General features: G+C 42.2%; 1 protein-coding gene across 2 annotated transcripts; it reads right to left on the reverse strand.

Moving 5' to 3' along the window:
• Nucleotides 1-22: 22 nt before the first annotated feature.
• Nucleotides 23-16,763, reverse strand: trak1b (trafficking protein, kinesin binding 1b). 2 transcript variants are annotated; one of them, XM_053515250.1, is made up of 16 exons: nucleotides 16,600-16,763; nucleotides 10,677-10,871; nucleotides 8,684-8,760; nucleotides 8,093-8,209; nucleotides 5,737-5,834; nucleotides 5,406-5,514; nucleotides 5,125-5,203; nucleotides 4,222-4,352; nucleotides 4,068-4,142; nucleotides 3,849-3,986; nucleotides 2,732-2,808; nucleotides 2,219-2,431; nucleotides 1,877-2,115; nucleotides 1,496-1,774; nucleotides 891-993; nucleotides 23-809 (listed from the first exon to the last, which is right to left on the reverse strand). In XM_053515250.1, exons 3-16 carry the CDS (start codon nucleotides 8,732-8,734, stop codon nucleotides 56-58), a joined length of 2,463 nt encoding a protein of 820 aa, XP_053371225.1. In that variant the 5' UTR covers nucleotides 8,735-8,760; nucleotides 10,677-10,871; nucleotides 16,600-16,763; the 3' UTR covers nucleotides 23-55. The 2 variants fall into 2 exon arrangements, with proteins under 2 accessions (XP_053371225.1, XP_053371226.1); XM_053515251.1 differs by lacking the exons at nucleotides 8,093-8,209; nucleotides 8,684-8,760; nucleotides 10,677-10,871; nucleotides 16,600-16,763 and having other exon boundaries at nucleotides 5,733-5,808.
• Between the last annotated feature and the right edge of the window lie 1,529 nt (nucleotides 16,764-18,292).

The following is an 18,292-nucleotide window of genomic DNA, read 5'->3' on the forward strand; positions in this document are numbered from 1 at the left end:
GGAAAAACTAAAATACTATACATAGAATGTAGTATTTTTAATGTTTATGTATCGTCTATTTGAGACTAGACTGCTTGGGAAGTTTCGGACCTAGGATCGGGTCATCCCCTTGAGGTCCAGGGCCCTTCATAGCCATGCTTGCTCCAACAACAGCTGGGTAGCTCCGATTCCGCCTCAACCCTTCGTTTAGGGGTGTGAAGGGAGAGCCCGTCCTCCTCAGGCCACCGAGAGTGCTCAGCATGGGGCGTGGCCCTGAGACCCCACTGGCTCCTGGACTTGCGAGCCCCAGCCTCTTTAGCTTATCCACCAGGTTAAGGTTGTACACGCTGACATCCGTCTGGCTCTCACAATCCCTCGCCTGGGTTCCCTCGGCCACCTCTTTCAGAATGGACCGCGCCGGCTTAGAGGCTAAAAAGTTCTCATAGGATGGGCTTTTGAATGAAAAGTCAGCAGCGTTGCCCGGGGCAACAGAGTGAGGGCTCGGAGTGAGTCGAGCAGGGGAGTTTGGTGGAGTGGAAGGTTTCTGAGAGCCCGGAGGAGACAGTTGAGGGAGCACGGAGGTGGATAACAGGACCCCACCACTGGCCCTGTCCCAGGTACGCGGCTGATAGACGGCTGCAGAGATCCCACGCTCCTGTAGGAGGCGCACTAACCCCAGTGATGTGCTGAAGGTCTTAGTGGAGTCACGTAAATTGGTAAAAGACTGGGACTGGGAGAGGCTTAAGCGGCGTGGCGTGCAGGGCGTGGCTGCAGGGGTGGAACGAAGGCTGGACGACATCGCAAATGAGGAGGTGGGGGCAGGGTTTAGACTGGAAAGAGAAGAAGAACATGAGTACTGGCAGTGTGTTACAGATGTTTTGATTTTGTGATTTAAGGGCAAGCTGTCTGACCTGGGAGTGACTCTGGTGACCTCGTCGGATGGGTGGAGGATCTTGCAGGTGGTGAAGGTGTAGGTGGAACTGGTGTGGGCCATGCACTTACCCGGGTAGTGCACTGCAAAACATGTGAGATGTTTACATTTACTAAATGCAAAACTGTAACTGTACAACATGTTTTATTACTAAAATGCGGTATATATGGCCAAAACATGGTATTGGTGCTAAAGTGAATTTTAATATACAGTAGGATCATATAACAGCATTTTTCATAATACTTCTCATCTCCTGATCTATGCTTTGTTTTTTGCAAATATGCATACACATTTATATTTTTATCAGATAAAAAGAAGCACCTTTGCTAAATATAATTTCATATACTTTAATGTAGTGTAACTTACGCTTTTTTTTTATAACGCTAAAAATGGTCATTTTGGTGGCACATATAAAATTATCTCTTTGTCTTCTCCAATGTTAGCAACTTGAAATATTTAGGGAAGCAACATCGGTCACTTCCATTTTCATAAACTTCAGAAGTAGCTTCTTTTGTGCATTATATGTATAACAAAAAATATATATAAAAAAAAAAATATATATATATATATATATGACCCCCGCACCTGAGAACTCTGCAAAAGCATGGCCAGTGCTGAGGCAAGGGGACGGAGAGGCAGAGATGGCGTGGCCAAGTCCAGAACTGGCCGTACTGGTGGTGGTGGGAAGGTTCTGAAAGTACTGCTCTCCCGGCTCGTCCTCCTCGTAGTCACTGTAGTGATAGACCTCTTCTAGATCGAGTTCCAGGGGACGGAAACCCTTAGGGACGACACCGGGACGGGTGTCCAAAATCCCACCTAGGTTAGGCTGAGCTAACTGCTGCCATTGTTGCAAGGTGGCAGAGCCTGTCCGAGCAAAAGAGAGAGAGAGAGACAACATTTTTTTAAAGTCCTTTACAGGATTGGCCTGGTCTATTTACGTTGGCCACAGTGCTTGAAGTTTCTCACCTTCCAATGGTTTGACAATCTGCAGCTTGTCTGGAAGGTACGGTCGGCTCGGCCATATGCCCAGTGACATGATGCTCTCTCCAGACACGATGCCATGAAGTGGAGTGTCATGGTGCTTCCTCTCACGCGCCTCCTCAAAGAAACGCCGCTCGCTCAGGTTGTTCTGCCGGCGCAGTGAGAGACGGCGCAATGCCAGCTTTAGGTCTTCTGAACTGGAACGCTTCTCAGATCCACCAGAACTGGAGCCAAAGAAAAAAAGTGCGGAAAACATTCCTGGTTGTTTACTTAATATGTTTGTTTACATTTTGATGCTTCTAGCGTTTAGTATTAAGCTTCTCCCACCTGGCATCTGTGGACTCCGCTTCCAGGAGCAAGCTTTGTTCACGGTTGTCAAGGGCAGCCGTGTCGTCAGTGTTGATGTCAGAGAGGGTGGGACGTAGGCACGAGAGCGTCTGATTGGATCCTGGGATGTTAGCAGAAGGCGGAGCCGGTGAGCGTTGCCTGACTGATTGGTTGATGTTTTTAACCGTCTCAAACACACGCTTATGACGCACCCTGCAAACGCAAATAGGTACAGTAAGTGTAACTTTTCAAATTCTTCAGTAATGAGAGGTAAGAAACAAAAGGAATTTCAGTACTACATTTTTTTAAATGTTGAGTCCAAGAAGTGTAAAACTTTTAACTCCTACACCACACGTCTGGCTGCTTGCAGCCAAAAAGGAGCCATGGGTAGCAGGAAGTGATGTACAAAGAAGGATTTCCCAAATAAACTTTATGGAACGTTTAGCGCCAGACGTTAGATTGTTAGAAAAATGTATAGTAAAAATGTTATTTTGAAAAATAAAAGCATCATACTTCTGCTCCTCAAGTTCAGGGTGCTCTTGACTCAACTCCGTCCTCATAGTGCCCTCAATTTCAGCAGCCAGAGAGTCCTGACACAAACACACACACAATTTTCTTAATTGAAATCATTTTCATGCTGCTAACTAGCACCATCATAGTTATCATTAGCTAAATAACTAATAACCAAAAGAAGACCTTTTGTAAAGTAAAACAAAAAGCAGCCTTCCTCAATAGGCCAGTCACCGCATTGTCAAAACTGGCGGATACAGTGGAACCTCAGATTACAAGTAACGTGGTTTACGAGTGTTCTGCAAGACGAGCAAAGATTTTTAATACATTTTGACTTGAAAAATTAGCATTGTCTTGGTTTACGAGTACCGAGTATCATGTATCACCCATACAGTACGCTTCTTGTTGTGACACAGAGCGTCACGTGATCAAAACTGAGCCAACGGTTTTTTTCTCTCTTGCGCTGCGGAATTGTAGGTAATTGTCTTCCCTGCTGGGTGAATACACACACACACACACACACACACACTCTCCGCCTTACACAGAAACTCTGCAAGCACTAAGACACAGCAGGGGAGACTTATCTGTCAGGATTTATTTTTGCCTTTTTTTAAAGGTAAAGTGCAGGTTTATTTGTTTTATTTTTACTTTATATTTTATTCTTTATAATTATTTTTATGTATTTATTTTTTTGGGCTGTAGAATGAATAATTTGAGTTTCCATTATATCTTATGGGAAAATTTTATTTGGAAAAGTGTTTTTGAATACGAGCTCGCTTCCAGAACGAATTATGCTCGTAATCTGAGGTTCCACTGTATTTCAAATCCCTGTTGGGACATTTGGTCCTCAGAAGGACATAAAACCTTTATACACATGGGCTTTACCAATCATAATTATTTTTGCCTTCAGGTTTAATCTGATTGACTAATAGAAATAAATCTAGCTGTATTCCCGCCTGGTATTTCCAAGATGGTCCCTAGGACCAGCTAATGAGCATAAATCAGTTAATAATTGCAAATTTCTAATATTGTTATGTTATATATTATTGTGTGTGTGTGTGTGTGTGTGTGTGTGTGTGTGTGTGTGTGTGTGTGTGTGTGTGTGTGTGTGTTTGTGCACCATGGGGTACAGTCCAAGAGGATGGCAACGCCGCGGTGTTCCAGCAGACACACTCCTGTTACGCAGGTACTTCAGCTCTTCCTGAGCCTCATGCAGCATCTCAATACACTCCAAATACTTTTCGCCCAGCTCCTGAAGCTGTGTTTTAGTCAAAAAAAAAAAAAAGTTATTTAATTATAAAAATGAAATTCAATAAAATAAAATGCTATAAGATCAGACCTCGACTGTGAGTTGCCTCTGGGCATCTTTGGCTGCTACTAGATGCTGAGTGAGCTCCTCATTTTCCAGGGCATACTGTCAACACACAAATAAACAAAAGTAAGTTACTTTTTTAATCAGAGAGAATATTTCCTCTGTAAACCCAGACGCTCACCGTTTTGGCCTTTTTCTGCAAGTCGACGACCTGCGAGAGCAAGTGTGTGATTTCCTCTTGTTGGCGAGCCGCATCCTCCGTCTTCCTGCTCAGCTCCTCGGCTATGGTGGAGATCTGAAGACTGGACTGTCCTGAAGATCAGATTCAGAAACAGAAGAGAGGATTTAATACCAAAATGTTCAATGTGGGTGTTCAATTGAAGTTCTGTCAGAGTAATGCACATTTTTCTGGTCCAAGGTAGAAATGGGACTTCGTGACGCACCACTGTCTGACAGCTAAATGATTTGATGTTCTGGATCAAGGGCTATTTTAAAAGTTCGATTTATTTCAAGCTCACTATCATCTCATTCACATATCATCATATTAGCCATATTTATGTTTATGTTTTTCTTATTATTTTTAGATTCATTTTATGTTATGCAATGTTATATGATATAGAATAAAAAAAATTAAAAATGCCCTTTTCTTCTTTAGGCTTTCTTCTCTATGCCAATTATTTGGGGGTGGCGGGGGGTGGGGGTTGGGGGCTTGTGTTTAACGGTGGTGTTCTACTGTAGATTTAATCTCCTGCTACACTAATGCACTTATCCTAGTGTTTCACCAGTGCTTGGATACCATCAAGGTAGAAAGTTTTCTCACTATGCCGGAGCCATGATAGGACTACCTGCCTTACGTCTGAAACGCTGGCCTCCCAGGAACACTTTAATGACCCATATCTGTGGAAATGGCCTAGAGCAAGGTCAGGACTGTGCAGGGGATATTCAGAGTTTTTGTAATGTGCAAGTGGTGTTGGTGAATGATTTCGTGTACAGTTCCCACAGACAGATGCGTTTCTCCTTTCTTCTGCAAATTATTATTGACCAAATTCTTGGACTTAATTCACCAAATTGTGGCTAAACGTACTGAGTTCCTTTACACAGTCGTTCACCAGCTGCTGCTCTTTCTCCTCATACGTCTCTGTCTCTGACTTTAGATGACTCGCCTAAAAAGAGGAACACACACAAATACACACACGCACGCACGCACACACGTACATACATACACACTATTTTATACTTAACGGTGTTTGATTGTCCAATGTAAAAATACATTATAGTTGTATATAACTACAGTGTTTGGCAATTACTTAGTCTCCGATCTCAATGCTTACTAACAGACAGCGGTAAAGCTATATTTGTACAAACCTCTGAACGGAGAGACAGGTTCTCCACTTCGAGGTCTCTGAGTTTCATCTCAAGCAAATCCACACTGGAACCACTGTGGAAAGGCGACAGCGTCCTGACACGCCGACCTCTGACCCCACAAACACAACACAGAGCAGCTCGTTACCATGACGCCTCTATAACTCGTTTGCATTTACTGTATTATGGCACTACAGTGCACATTAAAGGCAGGGATGCACTTATTATTTACATTGCCAGGTCTATTCTTGATACTAGACATTTTGAAGGGAATATGTATTTCAGTTGATATTTTAATTGTTAGTTGTTTTAATGTTTTAGTTAACAGACTAACGATGGAGACGTGGCATCCTCCTCGCTCTCCTCGGCTGCGTTGGTGTAGAAATGTAAAAGCTCATCTTTCAGATTTAGCTCATGATGGAGCTGGGCCACCTGAGAAAGAGAGAGAAAGAGAGAGAGAGAGACAGAAAGAGAACGAGACAGAGAGACCCCAAATCCATTAACCAATGCTGAGATGTTCTTGCTCAAACATTAGCTAAAAACAGAGAATAGTTAGAATTTCCTTCACTAATGAAGCGCTCTGCTCTAAGCAAACGTCAGGTTTATCACCAGGAAATGGCTCTAATTCGATGACATAATTAAGTTCTTAAATTTCTTAAAGCATATAGCTAAATGGTGCATTTGTTTTGTATTAGCACTGGCGTTTTGTCTGGTGTAGCAGAGAGTGACTATTTGCTAGTTACCTAGCATGCTACTTTTATTATCAATTCATTCATCTTGTAGATGTAGATGGATAGAGCTGAGCAGAAACCATAGTATTACAGTACTTGTATTTTTATATTTAGCACTATTTGTGTAAACCTCTAACCATTTTGCTAGCATACTGTTTATTTGAGTAAAACACTAATTTTTAAGTTAGCTAGGCTACTGTGTATTTGTGTAAACTGCTAATTTTGCAGTTAGCTATGATGCTTGTTGTGTAAACTACCAATACATGAGTTAGCTAGGATGCTGTTTGTTTGTGTAAACTGGCAATTTGCCACTTAGCTATGCTTGTTATATATATATCCAGTTTATATATATCCAGTGTATATGTGTAAACTGCTAATTTTTTTAGTTAGCTAGCATACTGTGTATTTGTTTAAACTGCTAATTTTCCAGTTAGCTAGGATACTGTGTATTTGTGTAAACTGCTAATTTTTCAGTTAGCTAGCATACTGTGTATTTGTTTAAACTGCTAATTTTCCAGTTAGCTAGGATACTGTGTATTTGTGTAAACTGCTAATTTTCCAGTTAGCTAGCATACTGTGTATTTGTTTAAACTGCTAATTTTCCAGTTAGCTAGCATACTGTGTATTTGTTTAAACTGCTAATTTTCCAGTTAGCTAAGATACTGTGTATTTGTGTAAACTGCTAATTTTCCAGTTAGCTAGCATACTGTGTATTTTTTTAAACTGCTAATTTTCCAGTTAGCTAGGATACTGTGTATTTGTGTAAACTGCTAATTTTCCAGTTAGCTAGCATACTGTGTATTTGTGTAAACTGCTAATTTTTCAGTTAGCTAGCATACTGTGTATTTTTTTAAACTGCTACTTTTCCAGTTAGCTAGGATACTGTGTATTTGTGTAAACTGCTAATTTTCCAGTTAGCTAGGATACTGTGTATTTGTGTAAACTGCTAATTTTTCAGTTAACTAGCATATTGTGTATTTGTGTAAACTGCTAATTTTCCAGTTAGCTAGGATACTGTGTATTTGTGTAAACTGCTAATTTTCCAGTTAGCTAGCATACTATGTATTTGTGTAAACTGCTAATTTTTCAGTTAGCTAACACATTGTGTATTTGTGTAAACTGCTAATTTTCCAGTTAGCTAGCATACTGTGTATTTGTTTAAACTGCTAATTTTCCAGTTAGCTAGCATACTGTGTATTTGTTTAAACTGCTAATTTTCCAGTTAGCTAGGATACTGTGTATTTGTGTAAACTGCTAATTTTCCAGTTAGCTAGGATACTGTGTATTTGTGTAAACTGCTAATTTTCCAGTTAGCTAGCATATTGTGTATTTGTGTAAATCTCAATTTTCCAGTTTGTTATGATACTGTCTATTCATGCAAATCACAAATTTTCTAACTTGCTAGGCAACTGTGTAGTTGTGTGAACTGCTAATTCTCCAGTTAGCTATGATGCTTGTTATTTGTATAAACCGCTAATTTTCCAGTTAGCTATGCGACTATTTGTGTAAACTGGCAATTTGTCATTTAGCTATCATGCTTTCCTTTTGTGTGCATTGCTAATTTTACAGCTATCTAGGATAGGTTAGCTAGGATACTGTTTGTGTGCACTGCTAATTTGTCAAGTTAGCTCAAAAACAGTGTAATTTGTAACCCGTGAATTTCCAACTTACCACTAAATGATCATTTAGTTAGGATACTGTTTATTTGTGTAAACCCCTAATTTGCCAGTTAGCTAACATGGTGTTAACAGTATCTAGTATCCAACAGTAAGTGCCACGTCATGACATTTTCTCAGTCATTCTAATTTAATTTTAAAAAATGTAAAAACTTTTACGAACGTACCTTCTGATTAACACTATATATACGAGGCAGGTAATAAGATAGAAACAACATAATACAGAATTGGAAGTAAAAGAGTCTGACAGAGTGGCAAATTCTGATTGGTCAGCCCATCTCACCTCTTCCCTGATGTTCCCCACTTGTTCCTCTAAGTACTCGTTCTGCTCGGATAACGTCTGGTTCTTCTTCAACAGGGACTGGCCAATCCGAGCAGCCAGTTCCAGGTCCCGTTCTTTCTGTACCGCCAGACAGGGGTTTCATTCACTCAAGCATTTTTGCAGAACATGTATATTAAACAGTATTTACTGTAAACAAGAGTGGCCACAGCTTTAGCATACTTTATCACAGACTTCTCATATAAGATAAGTTCAAAGTAATTTCAATTTTGATTGGCTCTCAAAAAATTACTGTATATGATAGGCTTCTACTTATGTTTCTAAATTGTACATGTACATGGTCACAAACACAACTGCAGGCTGATTTTCCCAATTTTGACACAACTGTTGGTGGTGCATTTGTAGAGTTTTGTAAAATAATTGTAGTGATGTAGATCCGAACCAAAACTGATGACATTTTGGGATGTGTGCCTTGTGTCGGCTCATTCATTAGATTGCATACAAGCAATTTAAGACACTAATTATAAACCAATAATAAAAATGTCTTGTTATTTAACATTGGTGAATCTTTTAATAAGGAAGCTTTCAGCTCACCTCCTCCAGAAGCCTGGTGACAGCGTCGATGTCATTGTAGGTCTTAGTCATCTGGCCCACTCGTTCAGCGCATAGCACTATGGGTAGGACAGAGAGACTCTCACAGAAAGCAGACGTTCTTCTCTTACGCTTATCCATGCGATAAATAAAACTGGTTATTAATCAGCAGTGTAAACAGCAGTGCTGAACTTCCAGTGTTGTTATGATAAAAATGGCTGCGAACATATGCACGATATTCCCTGTGTGTCCTGACGTGATCCTCGCAGCATGATTACCCCGGCAACCGCTGCCATGCCGACAGTACTCTGCATTAGCTCGGATAACTCTTCTGTTTCAGTCTCTCCCTTCTTCTCTCTTTCTCTCTCTCTCATACACCTACATGCGTGCACACACACACGCACACAAATACATATCCAGAAGGCATGGCCTCCCAGCTTTAAACACATAATGCAAAAGCAGTTTCTGTCATCACAATAATATTTATGGAATATAGTTAGTTAGTTAGTGAAAGAGAAATATGTGTAAATCGTGTCCTATCATTTAGATGCCTTTCAACTGACCAGTTAGCTGTTATACTGTACAAGATATTATCTGAACAAAATCCCTCTCCAGGCTCAGTTGCGTCAAGTACTTAACGGGTGCTTATACTTTTGCAACGCCATATTTGGCAAACTGTCTACTCTGTCTTCTAACATCAGAAACAGGTTTCTGGAATTTTTTATACCTGTCCTTCAGTCACATTACATAAACTTCTGTGTTCGTGTGTTCGTGTTCAGTGAGGCAGCATTTCAGGACCATTTAAACCAGAGAGAGAAAGAGACAGCAAGAGAGAGGATGGGTAGCATGAAAGAGAAAGAGAGAGAGACAGAAAGAGAGAGAGGGAGATGGCAAGACAGAAGGGAGAGAATGAAAGAGGAAACAAGACGAAAACAAATACAGTAGAAGGAACAAGAGAGAGAGAAAGAGGCATCAAAACAATTAGAGATAATAGCGACAGCAAGACAGAAAATAGATGATGAGAAAGAGAGAGGGAGAGAGAGAGAAAGAGCAGTCAAACTGAAAAAAAGATAATAAATTAAGAAAGAAAGAAAGAAAGAAAGAAAGAAAGAAAGAAAGAAAGAAAGTAAAAAGAATAACAATGAGGAAAGAAAGATGACAGAGACAGTGAGTCAAAAGATGAGAGAGCAAGGAAGGTTGATAGATAGATAGATAGATAGATAGATAGATAGATAGATAGATAGATAGATAGATAGATAGATAGATAGATGTAGGAAAGATTATAGCAAGATCAAGGGAGAAACTCAAGAAAAACCTACAGTACCATCATAACATGCAAAGGAAATGTCTAAACACACACACACACACACACACACACACACGCACCGACTTTACCAATGGTGCAGTCCTTGCTGAAGCACTCCAGCTCTGTGCACTCATCCCTGATGCTCCTGTGCATCCTCCCACTCTCTCTCTCTCTCTCTCTCTCTCTCACACACACACACACACTGTTGAAACAGAAATGTTCCCAGTTTCTCTTATAAAACAGCTCTAAAGCTCCTCCAGCAACACAGTCATGTTTGTACTGCAAGCCCAACACGCAAGATACACACAGCACCGTGTGACGCAAGGAGCCGAGACAGAGAGAGAGAGAAAGAGAGGGAGAGAGAGAGAGGGAGAGGGAGAGAGAGAAAGTATGATCCACCAGTCTGGCTATATCTGTACTTCCCGTCCTCTGTCCTGATTTCGCACCAAAAATATCAACATGCTCTCATTTCAGCATCGCACAATCTCACCAGTAAAGAAAGGAAAAGCACTCAGATCATCCCTGACCAAACAGAGTGGTGATGCAGCAGCACTTTAGTCCTCCAGTCTGTACGCTCCGCTCAAACAAGAGCATCTTCCAAAGGTCCACATTTTCATTTAAAAGTTTAAATAAATCCACCCTCAGTGCCGCTGCGCTCGTCGTCCTATAGATCGACACATCTGTACTTACAGAAGTAGTTGAGGGTCTCCCCGATCTGCTCGGCGGTCAGGTCGATGTGTGTGTCCGGAGAGATGAGAGGAGTGTGCAGCCAGTCGTCGTGCTCATAGCCGTACACGCTGTCGGCCCTCAGCTTGTACACCGGGAGCTTCTCCTCCAACAGGCTGATGATCTCCACTTCAGGGAGCTCGGTGCTGTTACACACATCTGCACACGGATACGGGAGAGAAAGAGGGCAAGATACTGAACAAACTGCTCTTTTTTTAAGGTCCCATATTTGACTATTTCTTTACACAAGTTAACACAAGTCACAAACATTTCCCAAAGTGTGTGTGTTAATTCTAAAGCTGTTATACATCTCAGAGCCACAAACCTCTAAAGAAAAGAAGAGGCTTTCTTGTATGAGGTCACAATAGGGAAAAATTGGACTGGCTTGTTTAAGCCCCAGCAGTACAAAAATGAAAAGAAAAAAAAAAACATGGAATATTTTTTTTCTGTACATTCACACTAGAGACTCATCTGAATGTATAATGATAACTAAAAAGTGATTTTGCATGATAGTTCCCCCTTTAATTGAGACTATAGCTCTATTTAACCCTGACACAGAGCACCACCTGGTGGTCAATCATGGAGCAACAACAGTCCAACTTACAAACATAAGATGATTTCGTATAAAGATAGCACTGTAAAACATATACTGGCACACACTGGATGCCTGAGTTTACATCCTTACAGCAAAAGTTTAAAAAAAAGATTTTAAGGTGATGTCAATTTCTTAAATGGACATATAGATCTACAGTATAGTATAGTACTGATGTTTTAAAGTACTGTACATTGAAATCCTCCTGTTTGCAGTGCTGTTGCTCCATGACTGGCCACCAGGTGGTGCTCTGTGTCAGGTTTAAATAGAGCTGTCTTGTTAGAGGGGGATCATTTTTTTTGTCATTAGTATACATTCAGATGTGTCTCTATTTCGTAAAAAAAATAAATGTAAAAAATTACACACACACACAATAAATTAATATATGTATATTGTAAATGCTGTAAGGATTTTTTTCAATTCAGATCAAATTGCAATGCAGAAAAATGAAAAAAATAATTATTGCAACAAGATTTTTTCATTTTATGTAATTCAACATGCTTTTTTGCTTTGGGGAGTTTTGGCACTGTTATACTTCCATAATGTGCACACATATATATACACCTACGTATGTGTGTGTGTGTGCATCAGGGTTTTTTATTTATTTATTTATTTATTTATTTATTTGTCTTGTTTTGTTTTAGAGCATGATGTAAGCCTACTGTATAATTATTTCTTGTACAAGAAGTACAAATCCAACAGTGGGTTCGAATAATAAATCAATCAAATAAGTATAAAAAAAGACACATATGAAAGAGGACTAGGTCTAAAAAAAAAAAAAAAAAATGCACAAAAGTCACAGAACTAGACGGACACTGTAAGAGGCTGCGCTACACCGCCAGCAAGCAGCAGAGGGAAGCAACACAATGAGAGTGACTGTGCAGGGAAGCTCAGCTACCCAGAATTCTCTGGGTGATTAACCCGGTTTGCCTGCATCTGGCAGGAGATTTAAGGCCAGCATTGGACATGGCACCTCGTCACACCCATGTAGAGGTGTCGCTGAAAAGATAGAAAAGAAGAAAATATGAGAGGAATTACGACAGGCCCTTAATCTGATTTAGGACATGGCCAGAAAAAAAGAAAAAGAACCAAGAACCCAAGACCAAGTGATGGTGAAAAAAAAATGTGGAAGTAATAAAGGATACTTAAAAGCTGAGAATTTATGTGTCCATATTTAATAAAGAAGATTTGTTGTTGTTGTTGTTTTTTTTTTTTTTTTTTTGAAGAATGACCCCAGACATTATCCACTGCATAACCACCATGCAGGCTTTAAAGCTCTGTGTGTGAAAATAAGTAAATAAATAAATAAATGAATGAAGATTACAGAATGAAATCATGGCTTTCAAAACATTTGAAATACACTTTCAGCCTCAGCGGCTCAGTCTAGGTGGTTGTAAATCCTTTGTAAGTAGATTTACTTTGAATTACTATTCAAGATGGCGCCGGTGAGGTCGGCTGCCGTCACGACTGCTCCGACCACCTTTTCTTTGTTTTTGTTCTTTAAGTTAGTTTACAGCGTTTTAAAACCGGCAAAATCACCACCATGGGGTACATTAGTTATGATAGAGACACTCTTGTTTCTATTGGTATACAATGTACTCACAATTCGACGTTTTTAACTCCGGATCCGAGCTGGCCGAGTGAGATCCTGAGGGACAACAAAGGACGCGACGCGAAGCGGCGGCCTCGAGGGAAACGAGCCGGTGTCAGGAACAGGCTGAGAGCCCGTGCACACCGCACACCTCTGCCTAGCATCCTGCTCGCCAACGTCCAGTCACTGGAAAACAAGCTCGATGACCTCAGGGCCAGGGTAAAGTTCCAGAGAGACATACGGGACTGCAATCTCCTCTGCTTCACCGAGACATGGCTGAACCCAGCGGTGCCGGACCACGCCATCCAGCCGGCCGAGTTCTTCTCGGTTCACCGCATGGACAGGACGCGGGACTCGGGGAAGTCAAGGGGAGGCGGCGTGTGTTTAATGGTGAACAGCAGCTGGTGCAACAGCGCGAGCGTTGTTCCTCTCACACGCTCCTGCACACCAAACCTGGAACTACTGTCCATCATGTGTCGTCCTTTTTACCTTCCTCGGGAGTTTACATCGGTCATAATCAGCGCCGTTTATATTCCACCACAAGCGGACACGGACACTGCCTTATGCGAGCTGCATGAGGCACTCACACAGCAACAAACACAACACCGGGACGCTGCGCTTATTGTGGCGGGGGACTTTAATAGTGCCAACCTCAAACGTGCAGCGCCAAACTTTTATCAGCACATCACTTGCCCCACCAGGGGCGAAAGGACACTGGACCACTGCTATACAACGGTCAAGGACGGCTACAAGGCACAATCTTGTCCACCGTTTGGTAAATCCGACCACGCCGCCATCTTCCTCATGCCAAAATACAAACAAAGGCTGAAACAGGAAGTTCCGGTTCAGAGGGAGGTCGCGCGCTGGACGGACCAATCGGTGGCCGCGTTACAGGACGCACTCGATGACGCAGACTGGGACATGTTCAGAAACAGCTCCGATGGTGACGTCAGCGTGTTTACGGAAGCGGTTGTGGGATTCATCGGGAAATTAGCGGACGATACCGTAGAAAAAAAGACTATTAAAACGTTTCCCAACCAGAAGCCGTGGGTGGATAAAACCATCCGCGACGCTCTGAGATCTCGCACCGCTGCCTACAACACGGGACTCGCGTCGGGGGACATGGAACCATACAAGGCTGCGTCATACAGCGTCCGGAAGGCGGTGAAAGAGGCGAAGCAGCGCTACGGGAGAAAACTAGAGTCACAACTCCAACAGAGTGACTCTAGGAGCCTGTGGCAGGGATTGAGAACAATAACGGATTATAAAGCACCAACATCCGGTATGATAAACGCAGACGTGTCTCTGGCAGATGAGCTGAACACTTTCTATGCTCGCTTCGAGGCTGCAGCTAAGGACGCTAGCGATGCTAATGCTAGCGGCGCTAACGGCTGCAGACAGGAAGTCACTGCCAGCACCGGAAGCGCGTTCATCATCACCGAGCATGACGTGAGGAGAGCCTTCAAGAGAGTGAACACCAGGAAAGCAGCAGGACCAGACGGCATCTCAGGCCGTCTCCTCAGAGCCTGCGCAGACCAGCTAGCACCTGTGTTCACTGAGATATTCAACATCTCTTTATCTCAGTCGGTGATCCCCACATGCTTCAAAGAGTCCATCATTGTTCCTGTCCCAAAGAAACCTCATCCTGCTTCCCTCAATGACTATCGCCCTGTAGCCCTCACTTCAGTAGTGATGAAGTGCTTTGAACGCCTGGTCAGAGACTTCATCATCTCTTCACTACCAGACACACTCGACCCACTACAGTTTGCTTATCGTCCAAACCGTTCCACGGACGATGCAATCTCTCATCTCCTCCATACATCTCTCACTCACCTGGACACTCGGAGGGGGAATTATGTGAAAATGCTCTTCATCGACTACAGTTCTGCATTTAATACCATAATTCCCTCCACACTTACCACCAAGCTGGAGCACCTGGGACTCAGCTCATCTATGTGTCAGTGGATCTCCAACTTCCTAACTGGCAGACCACAGGCAGTAAGGATGGGCGGACATGTCTCAGCCCCTCTCACTCTCAGCACTGGAGCCCCCCAGGGTTGTGTTCTGAGCCCCCTGCTGTACTCTCTGTACACCCACGACTGCGTGGCCACTACCAGCTCCACCACCATCATCAAGTTTGCTGACGACACTGTTGTGGTGGGCCTGATCACGAACAATGATGAGACGGCCTACCTGGAGGAGGTTGGAAATCTGGAGAACTGGTGCCAGAGGAACAATCTCCTCCTGAACGTCAGTAAGACAAAGGAGCTGATAGTGGACTTTAGTACAAAGCAGGTGAGGAACTACCAGACCCCCGTCATCAACAGGAGCCCAGTGGAGAGAGTGGACAGCTTCAGATACCTCGGTGTTCACATCACGCAGGACCTGGCATGGTCCTGTCACATCAACACCGTGGTAAAAAAGGCCCGGCAGCGTCTCTACCACCTCAGACGCTTGAGAGACTTTAGACTGCCCTCCAAGGTGCTCAGGAATTTCTACTCCTGCACCATCGAGAGCATCCTGACGGGAAATATCACGACCTGGTTCGGGAACAGCACCATGCAGGACAGACGAGCTCTACAGAGGGTGGTGCGATCAGCTGAGCGCATCATCCGCATCGAGCTCCCTGACCTGCACTCGATCTACAACAAGCGGTGCTTGACCAAGGCCAGGAAGATCGTGAAGGACCTCAGCCACCCCAATAACGGACTGTTTACTCTGTTGCGGTCTGGGAAGCGATTCCGCTCCTTGAAGGCCAACACAGAGAGACTGAGGAGGAGCTTCTTCCCGCAGGCGATAAGGTCTCTCAACCACAACCACACCACTATGCAGAACTACACAATATTTTCATAATTGGTCAAATCCATCAATCATCTTACATCCATGAACACTATGGACAATTACACGCTCACCATCCTTCATATATACACTACATGTCGTACGTTACATCCTGGACCATTGCACAAAGACACTTTAATAACTTTGCACACCTACCTTCACAACTACACTACATTTTACAGTTTTACGTTTACATCCTGGACCAGTGCACAAAGACACTTTAATAACCTCTGCACTAAGACACTTTGTTCCATGCATATTTGCACACACCGTAAAGTATATTTCAATTTGCACTGTATATTTCTATTTTGTACATCCTATTTCTATTTTTATTTTTAGTTCTATTTTTTCATAGCACATTTCTATTTTTATTTTTAGTTCTATTTTTCCTAGTTTAATTTAATTTTGTAATTTAATTTCTATCGTATTTCTTTTATTCATATTTATTTCTTATTTGTAAAATTTAACTCTCTTTTAGGGTCAATGGCAGTCGTATAATACATTTCACTACATTTCGTACTGTGTATGTTTGTGTATGTGACAAATAAAATTTGAATTTGAATTTTGATTTGGCTAAAAGCATTTTAGCCAAATTGAATAAAATAAATGACTGTACACACAGCGATGCAAAAAATAGCTGAGGCAGCACCGGAGTTCGATTGAGCTCAGTGTGTAGCGGGAAGGGTTACAGTATAAGATTTAACTCTCCGTCTAAAGTTTTTTTTTTTTTTTATCTTCCAAGTGTAAAAAGCATTTCATGGGAAGTAAATCAAACACCAGTGAAGTCATTATATAATGCGTCCCTCTGATAGTGGCTCTACGGTTTTATTAAAAGAGCGTGCTCTCGGGGGTTAACCCACACTGACCTGTGATGGTCTCCGCGTCCCGATAGGCGGTGTACGACAGCAGAGGCGCAGGTTCCTCGGTTCCGTCGCCTACATACTGCTCCTCCTGCTCGGACCCAAGGGGGAGCGGGGTGTCAGAGCTTGGTCCCGAGCGGTCAGATCCCAACTCGTCCAGCTTGGCAACTTCTCACAGAGGACCAAGAATGTCTGCCATGGGACACTGGACCTTCTGACAGAGACCTTAAGCAGAGAGAGGAAAATATTCAGATTTAATTTCAAATTAAGCTTGAAAATTGCTTGATTTGGGGTGGTTTTGGACAACTGTGCTAGAAGGTAAAAAGAAAAGTAAGAGGGCTAGGAGTGGTTTACTGGTTAAAGCATTGAGATACTGATCGGAAAGTCCCGGGTTCAAACCCTACCACCAAGTTGGCATGTTGGGCCCTTGAGCGAGGCACTAACATCAACCATCAACTGCTTTAATGTATAATAAAAATGACATGTACTGTAAGTTGAGAGGCGAGGTACGGCATGCCAATTCATTGAGGACACACACTCACCCACTTGCATGCTCATTTACACACTACAGGCAATTTGGGAACACCAATTAGCCCAATCTACATGTCTTTGAACAGTGGGAGGAAAGCAGAGTACCCAGAGGAAACCCACCAAGCATGTGGAGAACATGCAAACTCCATGCACACAGACCCGAGGTGGGAATCGAACCCAGAACCTGGAGGTGCTAACCACCAAGCCAGTATAAGCCACTTCCTATAATAATAATAATAATAATTATACACAATAAACAAATAGCTTGTGCCTGCTGGAACCCTTTGATCTAACCGGAAAAGCTAATATGTTTCCCATCGTCTGTCCATCTCTGGGTCTCTCTATGGCTATGATGTTAATGACCTTTGTCTTTTTGATGTACATGGCACACACCACCTGGCCACTAAATTAAATATGCTCTCTTTGGTGATGATAAACTGAGAGCTTCAGACATATTATGTGTACGTGTGCCTGTCTCTCTCTCTCTCTCTCTCTCTCTCCCAGTTCAGGGATGGACATTAAGCATATAGAGTTGTGCCGGACACATCAAGCAATAATTCTTCTGCGTTTAATTCTTCTTAAAAACTAACAATTTAATCACTCTTCTTAAACATGTTGAAGCTATGATTTTTAATATAGGTACGAATCTGAAAAAATGTTTGGTGGCTACGGAAATTTAAGATCAAATAAACAGTGCTTCACATTGAGATCACTCCCAAGTGGCAAACTGAAACTGGGCCAATGTCGGACCAATGTCAGCTATTTTAGTGGGCCGGTACTGAGCGCAAGTGTTGGCGCCCTGTCATTTAGTCTGTTTGGTGACCTCGACTGAGCATTTTTCTTCCTCTTTTAAATGTATTTTGGTCCAAAGTCAGCAGGGTTTTTATGAAAAAGTGTGTGTTTGGTCCAGCATTGGTATGAAAAGTGCACCTTCGCTGTTGTGGAAAAAAAAAGGACATTTTGGAAGGTCAAACGTGTTTAAAGTCTTGTTTTGAGCATTCCAGTATAGCCACCCCAATATAAGGATACAACTTCCAGCTAAATATATATACAAGGGTGAGTCGAAAATGATCAGCATCAGATGTATTTTAATTATCTTTTAGAAAAGACATCAGCTTTTCAATACACTTTCTAGCTTTTATATTCCCTCATTTAAAAAATGTTTCAG

Source organism: Clarias gariepinus, chromosome 16 (genome assembly GCF_024256425.1).
Source record: "Clarias gariepinus isolate MV-2021 ecotype Netherlands chromosome 16, CGAR_prim_01v2, whole genome shotgun sequence".
In the NCBI taxonomy this organism is placed as follows: domain Eukaryota; kingdom Metazoa; phylum Chordata; class Actinopteri; order Siluriformes; family Clariidae; genus Clarias; species Clarias gariepinus.

Coding starts and splice junctions, on each gene's coding strand:
- trak1b (XM_053515250.1), bottom strand. CDS start 8,734: ATGACTAAGACCTACAATGACATCGACGCTGTCACCAGGCTTCTGGAG. Junction 4,353..5,124: donor CGACTGTGTAAAGGAACTCA/GTACGTTTAGCC, acceptor TCTGATCTTCAG/GACAGTCCAGTCTTCAGATC. Junction 2,432..2,731: donor CCTGAACTTGAGGAGCAGAA/GTATGATGCTTT, acceptor TTGCGTTTGCAG/GGTGCGTCATAAGCGTGTGT.